The sequence below is a fragment of the Chelonia mydas genome, chromosome 20, assembly GCF_015237465.2.
Source record: "Chelonia mydas isolate rCheMyd1 chromosome 20, rCheMyd1.pri.v2, whole genome shotgun sequence".
In the NCBI taxonomy this organism is placed as follows: domain Eukaryota; kingdom Metazoa; phylum Chordata; order Testudines; family Cheloniidae; genus Chelonia; species Chelonia mydas.
This window is the reverse complement of record NC_051260.2, coordinates 5,171,949-5,188,687: the sequence shown is the minus strand read 5'-3', so window position 1 is coordinate 5,188,687 and position 16,739 is coordinate 5,171,949. Positions and strand designations below refer to the sequence as shown.

The 16,739-nt window shown below is 48.2% G+C and overlaps 2 protein-coding genes and 1 long non-coding RNA gene across 10 annotated transcripts in view; 1 reads left to right on the top strand and 2 right to left on the bottom strand.

Annotated features, from left to right (window-relative positions):
* PFKM (phosphofructokinase, muscle) overlaps positions 1-10,899 on the bottom strand; it is a 50,536-nt gene extending 39,637 nt beyond the window's left edge. The window contains exon 1 of one of the 4 annotated variants that reach the window (XM_037883771.2): positions 10,726-10,899. In XM_037883771.2, the coding sequence (XP_037739699.2) occupies positions 10,726-10,891 (166 nt within the window). In that variant the 5' untranslated portion in view covers positions 10,892-10,899. Of the gene's footprint in view, positions 1-289; positions 370-6,520; positions 6,715-6,768; positions 6,884-10,725 lie in introns of those variants that run through there. The other 3 variants (XM_043533079.1, XM_043533080.1, XM_043533081.1) reach the window with 3 other exon arrangements.
* Positions 10,900-11,419: 520 nt separating this feature from the next.
* Positions 11,420-14,495, bottom strand: LOC119564298. The gene is made up of 2 exons (XR_005223105.1): positions 13,707-14,495; positions 11,420-12,017 (listed from the first exon to the last, which is right to left on the bottom strand). It is a non-coding gene; the product is annotated as an uncharacterized LOC119564298 (long non-coding RNA).
* A 411-nt stretch (positions 14,496-14,906) lies between these two features.
* Positions 14,907-16,739, top strand: part of SENP1 (SUMO specific peptidase 1) — a 33,066-nt gene continuing 31,233 nt past the window's right edge. For 3 of the 5 annotated variants that reach the window (XR_006286761.1, XM_043533088.1, XM_043533089.1), the window contains exon 1: positions 14,953-15,035. The gene's annotated coding sequence lies outside the window, so the exon portion shown is untranslated. Of the gene's footprint in view, positions 15,036-16,739 lie in introns of all 5 variants that reach the window. The other 2 variants (XM_037884268.2, XM_043533087.1) reach the window with 2 other exon arrangements.

Here is a 16,739-nt window from a genome sequence, read left to right as displayed (position 1 = left end):
AGTCTCTGGGACCAGGACAGTTTCTTGCAGTCGCGGCTATCTCCTTTCAAAGCACCACCACTCGGTAAACGACAAGCCAAAATGTCATACTGTAAATTATACTCTGTGCAGCGTCAGCCGCACCTAAATCTGGATGCACACAACGAGTTGTCACGGTGTGTGACTGAGGGACCGACGGATACAGACTTTGGCAGAGCAGCTGGGAATTGCTGCTTTGGGGCCTTTTCAACAGGTTTTTGGGGTTTTTTTGTTTGTTTGTTTAGTTGTTCTGATTGTACACACCACCGACCTACAGACACATCCCTGCAAAGTAACAAAACCACATGGTAGGAGCTGAAATTTAGATTTGCAAAATTCCAAAGTACAATCAGAAGGGAAAAGCTAATTCTGTGCCTCTGAGGGTTTTTTCTCAGATGTCCCTAGTGACTGAGCAGCGGCACGCACCAGCTGGTCAGCTAGCAGAAGTATGTGATCAAAGCGACCTCTTCTCCAAATATGCTGCTGAGTCCAAGGTCCGAAAGTTCAACAGTTTTTGCAAATACAAACATCATGGGCCTAATTCTCAGATATGGTAAGGCCATTTTATACTGCTTTGGCAGTGTACAGGGCCTTACACTCTGCCACTGACATGCTGGGTGAACTTGGGCAAGTCATTTCACCACCCAGTGCCTCAGTTTCCCCATCCATAAAACGAGGAGAATGATATGGACCCCCTTTATAAAGCTCCAATATGGATGAAAAACACCATAAGAGTTATGTATTATTAATTATCAGGTGAGTATAAATTACATTTATGTTCATTTTAAGGCCCCTTCACATCACCAGAGAGGTGTAAAGTGACTTTAGGGTAACTAACAGTTAGGCTCAGAGGCACATTTAAAGAAACATTCTCTGGTGGCTTAAGTCCCACTTGGAGGTTTTGGTTAAAAAAAAAAGAAAAGAAAAGAAAAGAAACTCTAATATTAATAGATTTCTTTCATATTTTTCCAGTAAAAACATTTTAGAACATTTCCCTGCAGCATCTGGACCCAAAACCATTTTAGCATGCTTAGGGTCTCCATTGATCTACTGATGGAAAACCCTAGATAAGAGCTAGGTGCAAGTATGATTATTGTCCCAGGGCCCCAGAACAAGCCCATGTAGCTGCCTAGAAACAGAAGAGAAACTGACTTGCCTATTTTCATCCTGGAGTGAGTTTTAAAGAAAAGAAATCCAGCATCATAAACGGTGGCAATTATTCTTTGTGTTACAGGAGCAGAGAGAGGCTCTGAACAAAAACCAGGGTCACATTGTGCTTAGCGCTGTACAAACACCTAGGAAGAGACAGTCCCTGCCCTGAATAATAATAAGGCACAAAGAGGGGAAGTCACTTGTCCAAGATCACCTGGGAGGTCAGTGGCAGAGCTGGGAATAGAACCTAGGTCATTTGAGTCCCGGCTTGCTCTATTGTATATAAGTTTGCATAGCGTGTTCAACACTGTGGTATCTGTGCACTATAGTCCAGCACTCTATTCACTAGGTCATGCTGCCTCGCTGCCTGAAGACCTTATAATCTAAACTAACATGAAAGACAAAGGGTGGGAGGGGAAACTGAGGCACAGAGTGGGGCCGTGACTTGCCTGAGGTTATGCACCGGGTCAGTGGCAGAGCCTGAGTCCAAGGAGGTCTCCTGAGTCCAAGTCCAGTGCCCTAACCACTAGACCACATAGCCTCCTCCATAAAAGTGTGACGTGTCATTCTTCGGTGTCTCAGATCAGGCACCCAAATCAGAGAGCACTTTGGCAAAGCTGGGCCTATATAACTGCAGTAAAATAAAACTCCTGTGCCCTGTGTGCTCCACCCTGTTATTAACTTCAGCGTGATCCTCTCAGCCTGTCCCTACACTGAATCCTCCTGGTGTGACGAGCGGTTGTCCTTTCTTCGTGCCCTTTCTCACTGTTGATCTCAGTGGAACTCTGGAGGTCACCAGCTTTCCGTTACATCAACATCTTCCAGGAAGAAGCTGAGACGAAACCATTAATGCCGCCTGCCCACTTTGGGGACCCCGATTTGAGGAGTGGTGCTGGGGTTAGCAATGCCCCCACCAGGAAGCCATCTGCAAATGAAAGCTCTGGGGCCTGCAGTATATGCAGATGTTGTACCAGTTTAATCATTTTGATTGGGGGGGGGTGATTTTATACTTTAATAATTATAGTAACACAACCCCTAGTGACGGATGCAGTTCTCCTAACAGTGATAACAATACCTAGCTCTTCTATAGCATTTTTCCTCAGTCGCTCTCCAAGCGCTTTACAGAGGAGATTATACTGGTACAAAGATGCTACATGGACATGATGCACCATCTGTGCACACTGTCTGCCAAAAGAGCTCAGTGTTTGCCCCGACCAAGCTCTTTCAGCAGAGAGCATGCCCAGTCAGTGGGTGCTCTGTCCATGCAGCATCAGGTTGCACTGGCTGAAGCGTGGGGCACTGTCAGTAAGGCCCTTTGTTTGGGGTTTTTACCAGTTTTCATGGAAAATGTCCTGGGTTTTACATTGTTCAGGTTTTACCAATTTTCACCAGAATTTTGGAAGAGGGGAACTCCCCAGAACCAGCTCTCTGCTCCAGAAGGAGAGAGAGTGGCTCAGTAAATTGGTGGCCCAGGTCATCCTCCTGTCCCCAAATATTAACCTCAATATTTACTCAGAAAACCATGAAGTTAATTCTTTGCACCGATTTTCACCCATTGTAAAATTTTTGTAATAAATACTGATAAATTCCGGCGACATTTTAAACAAAATAAAACCCGAAAACAAAGGACTGTGACTGTGGATAGACACCCCAGCATCCTTCGGGCACATGGCCTTGTGGGAAATTGTCACTGTGCAGTGTGGGATACCCATTCATCACTCAGGAAGTTGTGGGTATTTGGGGTCAATCCCCTCTGTTCTGTCCCATGATCAACAGCACACAACACACAACTCTTCCTCATTGTAAGGGCAGGGCATACAATCCTGTTGGCTTTGCAAGGATGCTAGACCTGTCTCTACCTCAGCTTTCCATTGGTTCTAATGGAGACAATACCCATCTTTTGCTTAAACTCTTTGGGGACAAGGGCTGTTCCTATATGTCTTTACAGCACCCAGCACCACATTGAGAAAAGACTTGTTCTACCTGGACCTTGGCTGTGGCTTTTAGAGGAAATGCCTCTGCCCACTTTGAAAAAGGATCGACAACCACCAAGAGATATTCATTGCCGCTCTGGTTCCTTGGTAAAGGACTATAAAATCAATCTGCAGAGCCATCCATGGACTTTTATACGCCTGAGATTGCAATGGTGCATTTCTTTTGGATGGAGTAGAGCTGGCTTGGGCACAAGCCAAACAGTTGTCACAATATTGTTGTACATCCAATCTAAGAAGTGGCAGTCAGGAGGCGTTGGACTGTTTTATCCACTCCCTGGTGTCCTCTTGCAGGAGTGTCATGAACCATGTACATTATTTCCTTTCTTAGGTGAGTTGGAACCACCCACACAGGAAAAGGACCTCCTGTGTACGTGAGGATTCCGTCCACTACTTGTAAATGCTGTCTATATCTCCTGTGTAAGGGGTTTAATGTTAATGATCATTCTCCTTCTGCTGTGGAAAGCTCCTGGATTACCCTCACTATGTCCTTTTCCAATTTTTGCATTTCTTTTTAAGTCAAGTATGTCAATATTTACAACCTTAGTTGCGGCAATTGGGCACATGGGACCAAGATTAATGATGGAATACTCTTGGTCCTTTCCCCTCCAGAATTCCCCTGATCAGGCACCCTCTTGGGCCAATTTATCAGCCTTTCCATTCTCAGTAGTATAGGGTCTAATTTCCAGTGGGCCTTTATCTTTATCTAGCAGGCTAGCCCCATGGGCTACACACTGGCCACTAGGTGCAACCATAACACATATAATAGGGTTGCTCCTTTGTTTAGCCCATATTTAGGGTTGTTTCCCTTAGGAGGAGAAAGTGATGATATGAGTATTCTTTGATGCAATCCTGTTTACGTACAAAGTATGCACGCATAGCCCTTGAACACAACAGACAAAAAACAGCAGGCAGTTTCTTTGCTCACAATGCCCAAGCCTGCCTCCTCCACCAGTCCTGTGCCCCAAGGAGATCTGTCCCTCTGTTTCCTCATGAGTCATGACTACTTCACCTGCTGTCTTGCAACTTTCTGCCTTATTCACACACAGTTGCAACCAATCAATCCCCTATCCCCAGTGTATGCAATCAATTCCAGGGAAACCCCTCAGCCCACATGGCTTAGACTAGAACTTCTTAGCTTTGCCATTCTGGCACCGTGCTTTGAGCGGTAGCCTCCTTTTGTTTCAGCTATCACTACACAAAGAGGTATTTAACTGCTTCTTCCAGTTGGCCCAAATGAAGGGTCATTATTACACCCATCAGCTTTAACCTGGTCTGTGACTGTCCATAGAGATCAATGACCCACTTGATGGCAGCCATGAATACCTTCCAGCAAAACAAACAACAACAGGGATTGGAAAAATAACGGCAAGAAAATAGTATTCAGTACCTGAATGTTTTGGGTACGGTTCTATATAATTTTAGCACAGTTATCATGGTCATTGGAACCTTTGACATTTCCTTTACACTTTGCAAGAATATACAATTTGGGGCAGGATGGGTGGGGCACTTGCATTTGATACACTGTAGCCCAAGCAATAAAGTTACAAAAGCAATGATGTTATTGCAAGAGAGGATCCGAAGGCAGATTAGTGGCTAATGCAGGGCCACGCAGTCAACCATTAAGTGAATTAGCTTAGGGCAGCAATAACTCGCACAGAATCCTAGAAACCATATGCATCTACTGGGGAGAAAACCTTAGCAAAGATCCCGTCGTGGAGTATATCTCCACAATTGTTCCAACAAGGGATGCAAGTTACACCTCATCAGAATGGACTGTGGGTCCAACCCCCAAATCCACCGGACTCCACAGGATCCACAGAAGACAAGGGCTATAAACCCAAAAGCCCTCATGTCTCTGGGTTCCTGATGCCTCCCATCCCATTCCCTAGAAGCATGGCTCCACTGACTTCCTCTAGCTATAGCTCCCTTTGGGACCTCCCTTAAATGGTGAGGGGAGTTCCCCACTGTGGAAACCTGGCCGGGGGCGGGGGGCTATTCCCCCTTTCCTTGGGAATCTCCATAGGGGCTAGTGTGGTGGCAACAATTGACAGCCCTGCCCCCAGTGTCAGATCGGAGCTGCCCCCACCCCCTATGCAGATCTTGACCCTATGGAGGGTTCTACATGGAGTCTCAAAAATGGGATTGGGGGTGGGGGGTGTGTGTGTACGTCAGTGCCACAAGCATGGTCTAGGGCAGCAGTTCTAAACCAGGGGTGCAGGGCCTCCTGTGGGGGGGGGGGCTGCAAGCAGGTTTCAGGGGGTCCACCAAGCAGAGGCATTGTTAGGCTCACTGGAGCCCGAGCCCTGCGGTGCAGAGCTGAAGGCTGGGCCCCTGAGCTCTGCCACCTGGGGCTGAAGTTGAAGCTGGAACAACTTGGCTTTGCGGGGCCTGCTATGGCGTGGGGCCCCGGGCCATTGCCCTGCTTGCTACCCCCTAACGCCGGCCCTGGCTTTTACAGGCAGAAAACCAGCTGTGGCGGCACAGGGGGGCCGTGGAGGTTTTACAGTAGACTGGAAGGGGGGGGGGCTCAGAAAGGAAAAGGTTGAGAACCCCTGGTCTAGGGCTTACCTAATTCTCTACCCTGCCAAATCTCCATATTCAGTGAGCGTTTGGGCCAGTCACCAAGGAGAGCTCTCAAGTCAAGCCCCCTAACTAGCATGGGGCTAGATTCTCGCAGGCCAAGGCGGAGGCCTCCCCAACAGCCCTCAGTCCAGTCGCTGCTATAGGGCCTGCTCTCCTCCATGGGCCGCTAGCGCAGAACACGGTCATTGTGATGTCACTGGAAAGCCCAGGCAACCATTTCTCTGTTCACAGGTTAGGCCACCTCCATGGCCTGGGGGCCGACCCCCTCCCGGTGAGGACGGATGGGATGCTGCATCAGGAGGCAGCTAACCAGGGAGAGGTTGTTTTTTTTTAGCTACCTCTCAACTTTGTCCCATAGTCTCCCAATTTCCATAGCCACGCGGGCTGCGCCAGCTCTACTTTTCCGCCAGCTCCCCCGAGATCCCTCTGCTCCAGCACTAGGGTGACCAGATGTCCCGATTTTATAGGGAGAGTCCTGATATTCGGGGCTTTTTTCTTACATAGGCACCTATTACCTCCCACCCCCCTGTCCCGACTTTCACACTTTCTATCTGGTCACCCTATCCAGCACACTTGGCTGCTTCCCCGGGCACCGTACTCCTTCCGGTCCCAGTGTGGCAAGTGGCGCAGATGGAGTCCAATTCTGGCTGCCACACTACATTAAGTCCTTAGGAACTGCGGGTTCTTAGCGTCTCTGAAGAGCAGGCCTCTAGGGCCAAGATCCTGATGGGCATTTAGGCATTGATTTCAATGAAAGTAAGGAGCCTGCATACCTTTGAGGATCTGGGCCCAGGTATCTCAGGTTGGTCCCTGGAAAACTGCGGAACACTAATCAGTGACCACTTAAAAAAATATTGGCCAAAGCCTCTAGCTCCCTACAGTTTAGAAGGAAACCTTCCAAAGGTGAACCAGCCGTTGCAGCAACCCAAATGTTTTAAGGAGCAATTTGAAGAAGGAGAGGGTTCTTCAAGACACTTTCCCTGCTCCTCCAGCATTACAGTACGCTACAGTCTTCAGCTACCTTATGGCAGTGTTTATTTCCCATTCCGAGTCTAAGAAATCCTTAGAAAGCATGTCTGGGGTAACTCATGCAGGGCCACTGCCCACAACCTCCTTTCCTGCTGGGTCTACAGGGATAAGGAAACAAGCCGGCAAAGGGTTAAGTGAATGGAGCTTAGATGCAGCTGGGGCTCATTAAGCTACAGGGCCCAGCTGCCATGTATTAAAGGAAGATGGAGGGCTGGATTTTTGGCTCCCCTGAGAAAGGCTGTTGTAATTGCCAGTATTGTCTGGGACAGTTTTCCATGGACTCTGGGGAGGCAGAGGGAGATGGTGTGGGGGAGCTAGGGGAGGGGGCAGAATGGGGGGTTGCTGGGCTGGAGGGAGCCAGGTGTGTCACTGGGCAGCTGGGAGTGGGTGGGAGCAGGGGTTGCTCTGATGGGAGGGGAATCTGTTGGCTTGGGAAGGTGGGGTGGAAGAGGAGGAGGAATTGGGTAATGGGGGAAATCAGTGGGTGAGAGAGGGAAGCAGGAAGGGGTGTGAGTAGACTGAGGAGACAGTGAGTCATTCTGTAGCAGCAGCCCCTCCCCTCCATGGAAACAATTAGTGTAGGCCTTAGAATATGTCATGAGCGTATCCTTAGGGCTGCTGGGTGTTGTAAGGGGAGCTATGGAGTGGCATAGCTCTAGCTGCTAGCACTATTCCTGGCAGGGATGGAAGCATCCCCATCCCCTCCTGCTACATGGGCTGGGGCAGCAGCTTCCAAGGGTGGGTGTTTTAAACCCCAGGACTGTCCTGGTCAAAATAGCAGAGTTGGGGAGAAGAGATAAGAACTGGGGGGGAGCCCCAACCTGTGAGATGCACGATCACACACTGTTGTTCCTGCAGAACCTGTCTCACAAGGCACACACTGAACAAGGTGGTGGTGGAGGGAGGGTGCAGTGAATGATTCCTGCCTCGTTCTAACCCTTATTTGTCTGTGGTTAACCACTGTGCAGATCCGCTGAGGGCTATCTATAGACTTGTTCTGAACTGACACTCACTGTCACTGAGCATAATCTGGTGCCTAGGATGGATGGTCTATGACGAATGTGGGTGGGGGAACTTGTTCAGCAAAGATTATAAAAATAACTTATTGCAAAAAAAAAAAAATAGTGTATTTACACAAAATTTAAATGTATTTTAAAATAAGTAATTTAACTTGATGCATACAGAAAACATTTGATTTTTTGGTAGACAGGCACCACGTGTCCTGCTTGTGACCTTTTCTCTTTACTCCTGATCTACTAAGTGATTTAAAAATACATGTTGCATCCTTCCCACATTCACTGCTGATATTACATGAATTCTAGCTGAAGCTCCTCATGAAATCAGAGCCCTGCAGTGCGAGGTGCTGGACATACACTTTGTAAGAGACAGTCTCTGCCCCAAAGAGCGTGCTATTTCCCTATTTTACAGATGGGGAAACTGAGGCACAGAGCACGAGCTTGTGATTCAGGAAGGTAGCTAAGCATGTGCATCATTTCCATGACTTCAGTGGGACTTCTCACATGCTTAAATAGGTGGCTGAATCAAGGTCTGTGTGACTTACCTGAGATCAGATGGAGTGCATGTGGCAAGCCAGGTCTCCCGAGTCACAATTCATAGAGTTTAAAGCCAGAAGGGACTACTGTGATCATCTAGTCTGACCTCCTGCATATCACAGACCACAGGACTTCCCTCGGTTAATTCCTGTTCCAACTAGTGCATATTTTTAGAAAAAAAATCCAATCTTGATTTAAAAATTTCCAGTTGAGGAGAATCCACCACAGCCCTTGGTAAGTTGTCTCAGTGATCAATTGTCTTCACTCTTAAAAAACTGGAGCCTTACTTCTAGTCTGAATTTGTCTAGTGCTTTAACCACAAGACTCCTCTCTCGCATCCAGCTTGGCCAATGAATGGGGCAGGAGTGCAGCAGTAACACAATGAAAGCCTGTGTTGTGATGGAGACAGGATTTGCCTGAAACAACTAGTTGGACAATTATGAATAAATGCCCCTGTTAACAAACCAACCAAAATAATGATCAGTTGGCTAACAGTTAATAAACAGAGGAAAGTTAAATTAATTGGCTAACATTCATGAACTGCAAATTGAGGGCTTGGCTTTAATCATCACAAACATTCCCCTTGTCAACTGTCTTGGTTGTCTCTCAAGGAAGAGAAGAGTGGTTAGTTGAGGGAGCTCTGCAGCTTGTAAAACCTGCTGGTTTGCATTTATAACCCTTCTTTATTAAGTCGATGCCATCAGCCAGATTTTCTCTGAGCTCCCTTCATGCTCCGAGCTGAAGCCCTGGGGCTGGTTGAAAGTTTTCCATTTAAACTGTTCTTTGATGGAAAATTGGGGCTTTAATTAAAAAATTTTCATGAAAAGTGTTGGCTTTCTGCAGGGAATTTTGATATTTAATGAAAAACCTCAACACCTGAAATCCAAAGAGGTTTCATGTTTCGGCTGAAATATTTCAGGTCTTCCACCATTGCCCACTGGAAGAATGCCAAGATGATTAGTCTTAGAAGCCTGACAGAAACTCCTTGAGCAGAGTGGCCTAGAACTCACCAGCATCTGCATGGTGGCATGATTCCTGGGATTCACATACTAAGTAGTTGTGCTAGATAGCTTTCATTCCTGGGAAGGGGCCAACTCCTGTACCTAGGTCAGATGAAAAAACCCAGCCTTGCACCCAACTTGCCATGCCTGGGCTCATAACTGAGTGTGAGCTGTAGCTCACGAAAGCTTATGTTCAAATAAATTTGTTAGTCTCTAAGGTGCCACAAGTCCTTTTCTTTTTGTGAATACAGACTAACACGGCTGCTACTCTGAAACCAGTGGGAGAGAGTGTGCTAACACAGGACCAGCTGAGTTATCCAGCCAGATTTCAAGGGTTGTACACAAGACCAGACCCCTCTTTATTATCACTATGATCTGATGGCACTCATTTGTAAAGCATTTATCACTGCTGGTCTGGTGGCATGATAGGTCCTGGTATCTAGGAAGGGAAAGGCCAAAGGAACAGCAAACTCACTGACTCGTTATTGCTTTGTCAAACACCAAGTACATTGTCAGTGCTCAAGCTCAATAAATAATAATTAATAATAGGTATTTCCCACACCTGTACCTTTCCATTTGCTGAAATCCCCAAACCCTCCACCTGATATTCCCACTACAACATCTCTCCCTGCTCATCCACTAAAGTGCCACTGTCTCCTACCCTCTGCTGTAATTCCCGCTCCTCCATCCAACTTCAACAAACCTCGCTATCAGGGGGTAGCCATGTTAGTCTGTATCCACAAAAACAACGAGGAGTCCGGTGGCACCTTAAAGACTAACAGATTTATTTGGGCCTAAGCTTTCATGGGTAAAAAAAACCCACTTCTCCAGATGCATGGAGTGAAAATTACAGATGCAGGCATAAATATACTGACACATGAAGAGAAGGGTAAGGTAAATATACTGCCTGCATCTGTAATTTTCACTCGATGCATCTGAAGAAGTGGAGTTTTTACCCATGAAAGCTTATGCCCAAACAAATCTGTTAAACCTATGTTTCAATTAAAATCTTTTAATGAATCATTTCCCCCACCCCCATTATTTGGGGTTCTCAGCACCAACATGCCCACCGGCTCCAACCATCCCCCCCACATACACCCAGACCCACTCCATCCAAATCCTCTTCAAATCCCCAGCCTCTCCCCATCCCAGATGTATTCAACCCCGTACCGTGTGCATGCTCAGTTTCCATTCACTTGTTAAAGAAGGGCTAGATTGTGATGTCCTTGCTCACTTTGGGTAGCTTCCTATCCCATCAGCAGCCCCATTATAATCAACCAGATGATACCTGGGGAATAAAGCCCTACCAGGTGCAAGCAAGAGTGTTACAATCTGATCCTAAGTGTTTCAGCAACAAAATTACTCATCAGTCTGCAAATATCAAACTCCACTAACCTGGTGGCTCTTTTTTTTTCTGGGAGAACGGGAAGAAGGTGAAGAAAAAGAAAACTGCAAAAGCAAGTGACACAGAAATGAAAAGTTTGGACCCAACTACGGAAAGGTCCAATGGAGACCACATAACCGGAAAGTGCATGCTTTCTTCCCTTGTATTTATAGACATTATATCAGCCCACTGGAGCAGCTGCCTCTCCCATGCCTCCCTCTTATTGGCTAATATAAAGGGCATGGCCTTACATTGAAAAGGTTTGAATCACATTGCCTTGCAAACTAATTTTAAAAAACAGGGCCTGATTCCCACTTACACTATGGCCTCTTTATGTCATTCTGGCAGTGTAAAAGTGCCTTGAAGTGGGCATAAATGTCCCACCCACCCCTGCACTGAGAACACCCTCCACACAGAGGGCCACTGTAGCTGATTCAGAACGGGGATAAGGGCTCTACAACAGCTCTACCATTAGCCCACAGCATAGGAAGGAGATAAGGGATGTAGCCAGAGTGCACCGCACTGACCCATAGGAAGCAGAGTATAAGTCAGGACAGCCCCACAGTTGCTCTGACTTACACCATGAGTCAGGCCAGGCACAGCCACAGAATACAGGGAATGCCAAAGTGGCTTCAATCTACCTTAAACTCCCTCCACCCACACACCTTTCCTGCCCCAAGTGCAGAAAAATAACTCAACACCAGGCCTATAAAATTTACTTTATTTCAGTTATAAATGGTTAATTTCAACTGCTCAGCAAATTAAAGTTACAAACAGAATGGCCTCTTGGATTCTCACTGCAGAAAGCACCATCATGATTTGAACAAACAGCAGGACCATATTCTGCATGAACTACCACAAAGGCTACTTCAAGTGGGAGTTGGAGTTTTCCATTCATCCACGAAAAGAAGCCCCGAGCTAATGGTATTTCTTCTAGTTGAGCTAAGGATTTCTGAAAACGTGAAGGCAAATAATTAACCAGACTGATTCTTGAGCAGGGTTAAGCAACCAGAAATCACAAGGAGGTGGGGACAGCGTCCCAATACAATGATTATTATCTAACTGAAGTGCTTTGTAGTGAATGGCAATATCCAAGGGTCCAGCACCATTAGCGAGGCTGACAAGTTCAAGAGGAATGCTGTAATCTTGCATGTACACAAGCAATGGAAGACGAGTCCTTTCATGGCCAAGAAGTAACACAAATCTTTTACTTATTCCTGTGAGGTAGGTTTTAAATATAAGAAGACAAACGCTGGATGATGGCTGGGTCTTGTAGTGTCACCCATCGAAGACAGAATACAACCTCAAACACAAAAACATTTTGAATGCCAAGTCAGGGTTGAGAGTATGCTCCTTCAAATAAAAATTACTTCTATTCAGTGAGCAACACAATGCAATTCACACAACACATGGCAAGACAAACAGGCCCACAGGATGATGGGAAAGGTTATAGGGAATAGGGAAAGACTAGTTCAAAAATACCCAAGGGAAAAACAATAGCTCCCAAGATGGTACATATGGCCTGATGCCAAAGACTATGTATGTATCAATGCCTGGAGACAATATTGCAGCTTCAAAAAGAGAAAGCAGGTCCAGAACCTCTCTTGTTCTACTCCCCAATGTAACGGCCTTGTATTATTATTGCTTATTATTTGTAATATGGTAGACCCAAGAGGCCTGCCATAGGGAGACATAGATAGTGGCTGGGGTCCCATTGTGCTAGGCACCATATGAAAATATAGTAAGAGACAGTCCCTGCCTCAGAGAGCTTGCAATTGAAATAGATAAGACAGACAAAAGATGGGAAGAGAAAGAGAGGCACAGAGACAAGTGACGTGCCCCAGGTCACACAGCAGGTCAGTGGCAGAGCTGGGAATAAAACCAGATATCCCAAGTAGAGTGGGGTGAAAATTTTCAGATGAATAGTTTATTTGCTAAAAAACGCAGTTTTGGTCAACCCAAAACTATATGCGAATTTGCTCTGGTTGGTTTAGGTTGTTAGTCTTATAAAGCCAAAGAGAGTGACAATGACACTTTAGTTTGGTGATTAAGGCACTCACCGGGAAGTAGGAGATCTGGATTTAAATCCCTCTTCTGAATCAGGCAGGCAGAAGATTTGAATCCACATCTCCTACCTCCCAGGTGAGTGCCTTAATCACCAAGCTGAACAGTTGTTTGTTCTCTCTGGCCCAATGACAAATTATATTTTTATAGAAAGTGGAAGACCTTCAACAAGAGAGCTTGAGAAGATGACTAGGCTACAGCCTGGTGGTTGGGCTGCTCACCTACATAGGGGGAGATTTGAGTTCAAGTCCCACTGCAAGAGTAGGGATTCAGCCCTGGCTTTTCCATATATCAGGCAAGTACCCTTATCACTGGGATAAAGGTAAACACACAGTTTTCTGCAGCTGACTGAATTTTTTCAGTTTGATTTGATTTAAAAGTTTGCTGGCCAAACCAAGTCCCAACGTGGCATCCTATATGTACCAGGCCATGCTGCCTCAGCAAGCTTCATAGAAGGGGCCAGGTGCACTGCAAGTTTCCCTCATTTTCACCAACCCCTCCAGCTGAAATATATTTTAAGGAAGTTTCAGTAGAAGTGGGTTTCTGAAAAGCAGCAGGGCTGGCCCACTCTCAACTGGAGAGAGCAGGATAATTTATTAAAGCATGTTGAAAAATAAATTTGTGGTGAAAAATTTAGATTTTTCAACCAAATAAAACTATTTTTTATTCTTTTTTGTGGGGGGGGGGTTAAATATGTTAAAACTGAACTGTTTTTGCAACACATTTTGATTTTGAAGAAAGCTGAAAAATCTCAACCAGCTGTGTGACTTGTATAGCATCCAAATGGTAAGTCCTTTGCAGACAAATATGAAGACAAGAAGATAAAGTCCCTCTTCCAAAGTACACACCCAGCTAAAGGCTTCTCTACACTCAAATGTATACTGGTATAAGATAAGGCTTACACCAACACAAGTCATTCTGGTCTCACCTCCTGTGTGGACACTCTTCTTCTAGGATGAGTGCCTTCTTTTGGTTTAGTTTATGTCACTGGGGAAGGGGCTGATGATAAATGGAGAAGAAGAAAAAAAAAAAAGCCATGCTTATACCAAACTAAAAGTATCCACATGGGGGCTATCCTGGTAGAACTGGTTTCAGAGTAGCAGCCGTATTAGTCTGTATCCGCAAAAAGAACAGGAGGACTTGTGGCACCTTAGAGACTAACCAATTTATTAGAGCATAAGCTTTCGCGAGCTACAGCTCACTTCATCGGATCACGAAAGCTGATGCTCAAATAAACGTGTTAGTCTCTAAGGTGCCACAAGTCCGCCTTTCCTTTTTGCTGGTAGAACTGCTCAATCTTGCCCGTGACAGCTAGCTAGCTCCAGGGCATAATGTGATGCCCGGTGTATTTTCCACCGCAGGCATCCGATGCAGTGGGCTGTAGCTCAGGAAAGCGGATGCTCAGATACACGTGCGAGTCTCTAAGGTGCCACAAGGGCTCCGGTTGTTTTTTCTGCGTATGTCGGTGCTCATGGTCTCCCTCGCCCGGGCTGGGCGGCACCGGGCACCGGGCACCGAACACGGCCGCCCGCGGCTCGCTCCCTTCCGTTCGCAGTTTGGTCTTTCGTGCCACCCTCTCTCGGGGGCGGGGGGGGGGCGGAGCGATTTTTAAGGCGAGTTTGGAGGTTCCCTCCCCCCCCAACTTCTTAACGTAGCTGTCTCCGCCCCCCAGGTGCCCCCAGCTTGCTCTCCGCCGGGGGGCTGCTGCTGCGACCGCTTTCTCCCCCCGGGGTGAGTGACCCCGCTCCCCCCGCAACCAACCTACTCGGAGCCCCCCCCCCCGAGCACACCGCCCCGCCCCGCCCCAGGGTGACACCACCCCTCCTCTGCTCCCCGGGGGGGGGGCACACACCGACCAACCTACGCTCCTCTCCCATCCCCCCCCCCGCACACTGCCCCGCCCCTCCTCTGCTCCCCGGGGGGGCACACACCGACCAACCTACACTCCTCTCCCATCCCCCCCCCCCGCCCAGCACACTGCCCCGCCCCTCCTCTGCTCCCCGGAGGGGGGCGCACCGACCAACCTACGCTCCTCTCCCATCCCCCGCCCCCCCGGAGCGGCCAGCCCCACTCTGGCCCCGCCCCGCCCCGCCCCCTGAGGGGACGGCGACCGCGCGCTTCCCGACCTGCCGCGCGCCGAGGCGCTCTCCGAAGCGTCACTTCCGCTACCGCCCGCCGGGCTCCCGCCGTTTCCGGCCGCCTCGTTGCCGGGGTTTGGGGGTGAGGGGCCCGCGCGCTCCGGCTGGTTCCGCTTCCGGTAAGCCCCCCCTCCCCCCCGCCGCCTTTCAGAGCCCGGCCCCTCAGCCCCCCCGCCGGCCCGTGGGCCCCCTCCCCCGCCAGGCCCCCCAGGAGCTCTCGATACCCCCGAGTGCCTCTCATCATGTCCCCCCCCCCATTCCCTCTGCTTCCAGCCCCGTCAGACACTATGATCCTTGGTGTGTCCCCCCCAGTCCTCTCCCCCCCACCTTCCCGGCTGGCCCCTTCCCCTCAGGCCCTGGTGGTGTCTCCCCCATAGGTCCCCACCCTGCTGGTGCTGTGCTCCCTCGCCCCCCGGTAACTCTGCCCCCTGAGTGCCTCCCACTCTTATCCCCCCCCCCACCTGCAAACTCCCCTGTCAGACTGTCTGAGCCCTTGGGGTCCCCTTCCCCCAGTGTGTCCCCTTGTCGCTAACGTCCCTCTCCACTGCTACTTCCCTTTCCTGCTAACATCCTCCTGAGACCTCATGATCCCATGGTGCTCCCTCTCCCCCCCCCCCCCGCAATTCCTTTACACCCCGTAATTCCTTGTGTCCCACCACTTCCACCACCTGCTAACATCCGCCTGTCGGATTCCTGCGTCTTTCCCTTCAGGCCCTTGCCATAGTGATTGTGTGCTCCCTTCCTGCCCCGTCAGATGCCTGTCTCTCTCCTTCTCTTTCCCCATTGAACCCCAAACGCACATACCCCTTGTGTCTCCCTCTCCGGCTTGCTAACGTCTCTCCTGTATCACCACCTGTAACCCTAACTGCAGGTCTCCCTTTCAAGTACTAGACCTGTCCATTCTTGCTTAACTCTTATGTGCTGGTGGGATTGCAAGGCGACATGGCAGCAGCCTTCTCTCTGCCTGAAGACTAGTGTGCACCTGTATGCTCCCTTGCTGCATGTGTCTACATCTTACTATGCAAACAGACTTTCCCTGTAGCAGTCAAACTGCTAGGTCGTTTGCAAAGCTGTTCTTGTTCAAAGCAAATAGGTGGGAGATCAAATCCTCCAGCACTGGTTCTGTAGCCAGTCTTATTCTATACTGAACTGGAGAGCAGAAAGAAAAGGAGTACTTGTGGCACCTTAGAGACTAACAAATTTATTTGAGCATAAGCTTTCGTGAGCTACAGCTCACTTCATCGGATGCATGCAGTGGAAAATACAGTGGGGAGATTTATATATATAGTGAACATGAAACAATGGGTGTTACCATACACACTGTAAGGAGAAGTGAGCTGTAGCTCACGAAAGCTTATGCTCAAATAAATTTGTTAGTCTCTAAGGTGCCACAAGTACTCCTTTTCTTTTTGCGAATACAGACTAACACGGCTGCTACTCTGAAAACTGTAAGGAGAGTGATCACTTAAGGTGAGCTATTACCAGCAGCCCCTGTCAGAGGGGAGAGTGCATACCTGTGGTCTAGAGAGCCTGCTGGCCTATGTCGTTGGTGATGTGAGTGCAACTTGTTGCATTTCAGAAGCATTCTATAGGAGTTTATATAGTGGTAGGTAACTCACCAGTCAACCAGGTGTCCGGTAGACCAGATGAGAAATAGGACTGTTCCAGGAATGAGGTGGGGGCAATCCCTGGCATGTAGAAAAGATGGCAGCTGCCAACATTTAGTGAAGAAAAATGGGTGCACAGCGTAACAGACTGAGATGGAAGCTCTAAAACCTTTGGGTAGCAAGTTCCATCTCTCCTGCTGTCCCTGTGTTCTTTTC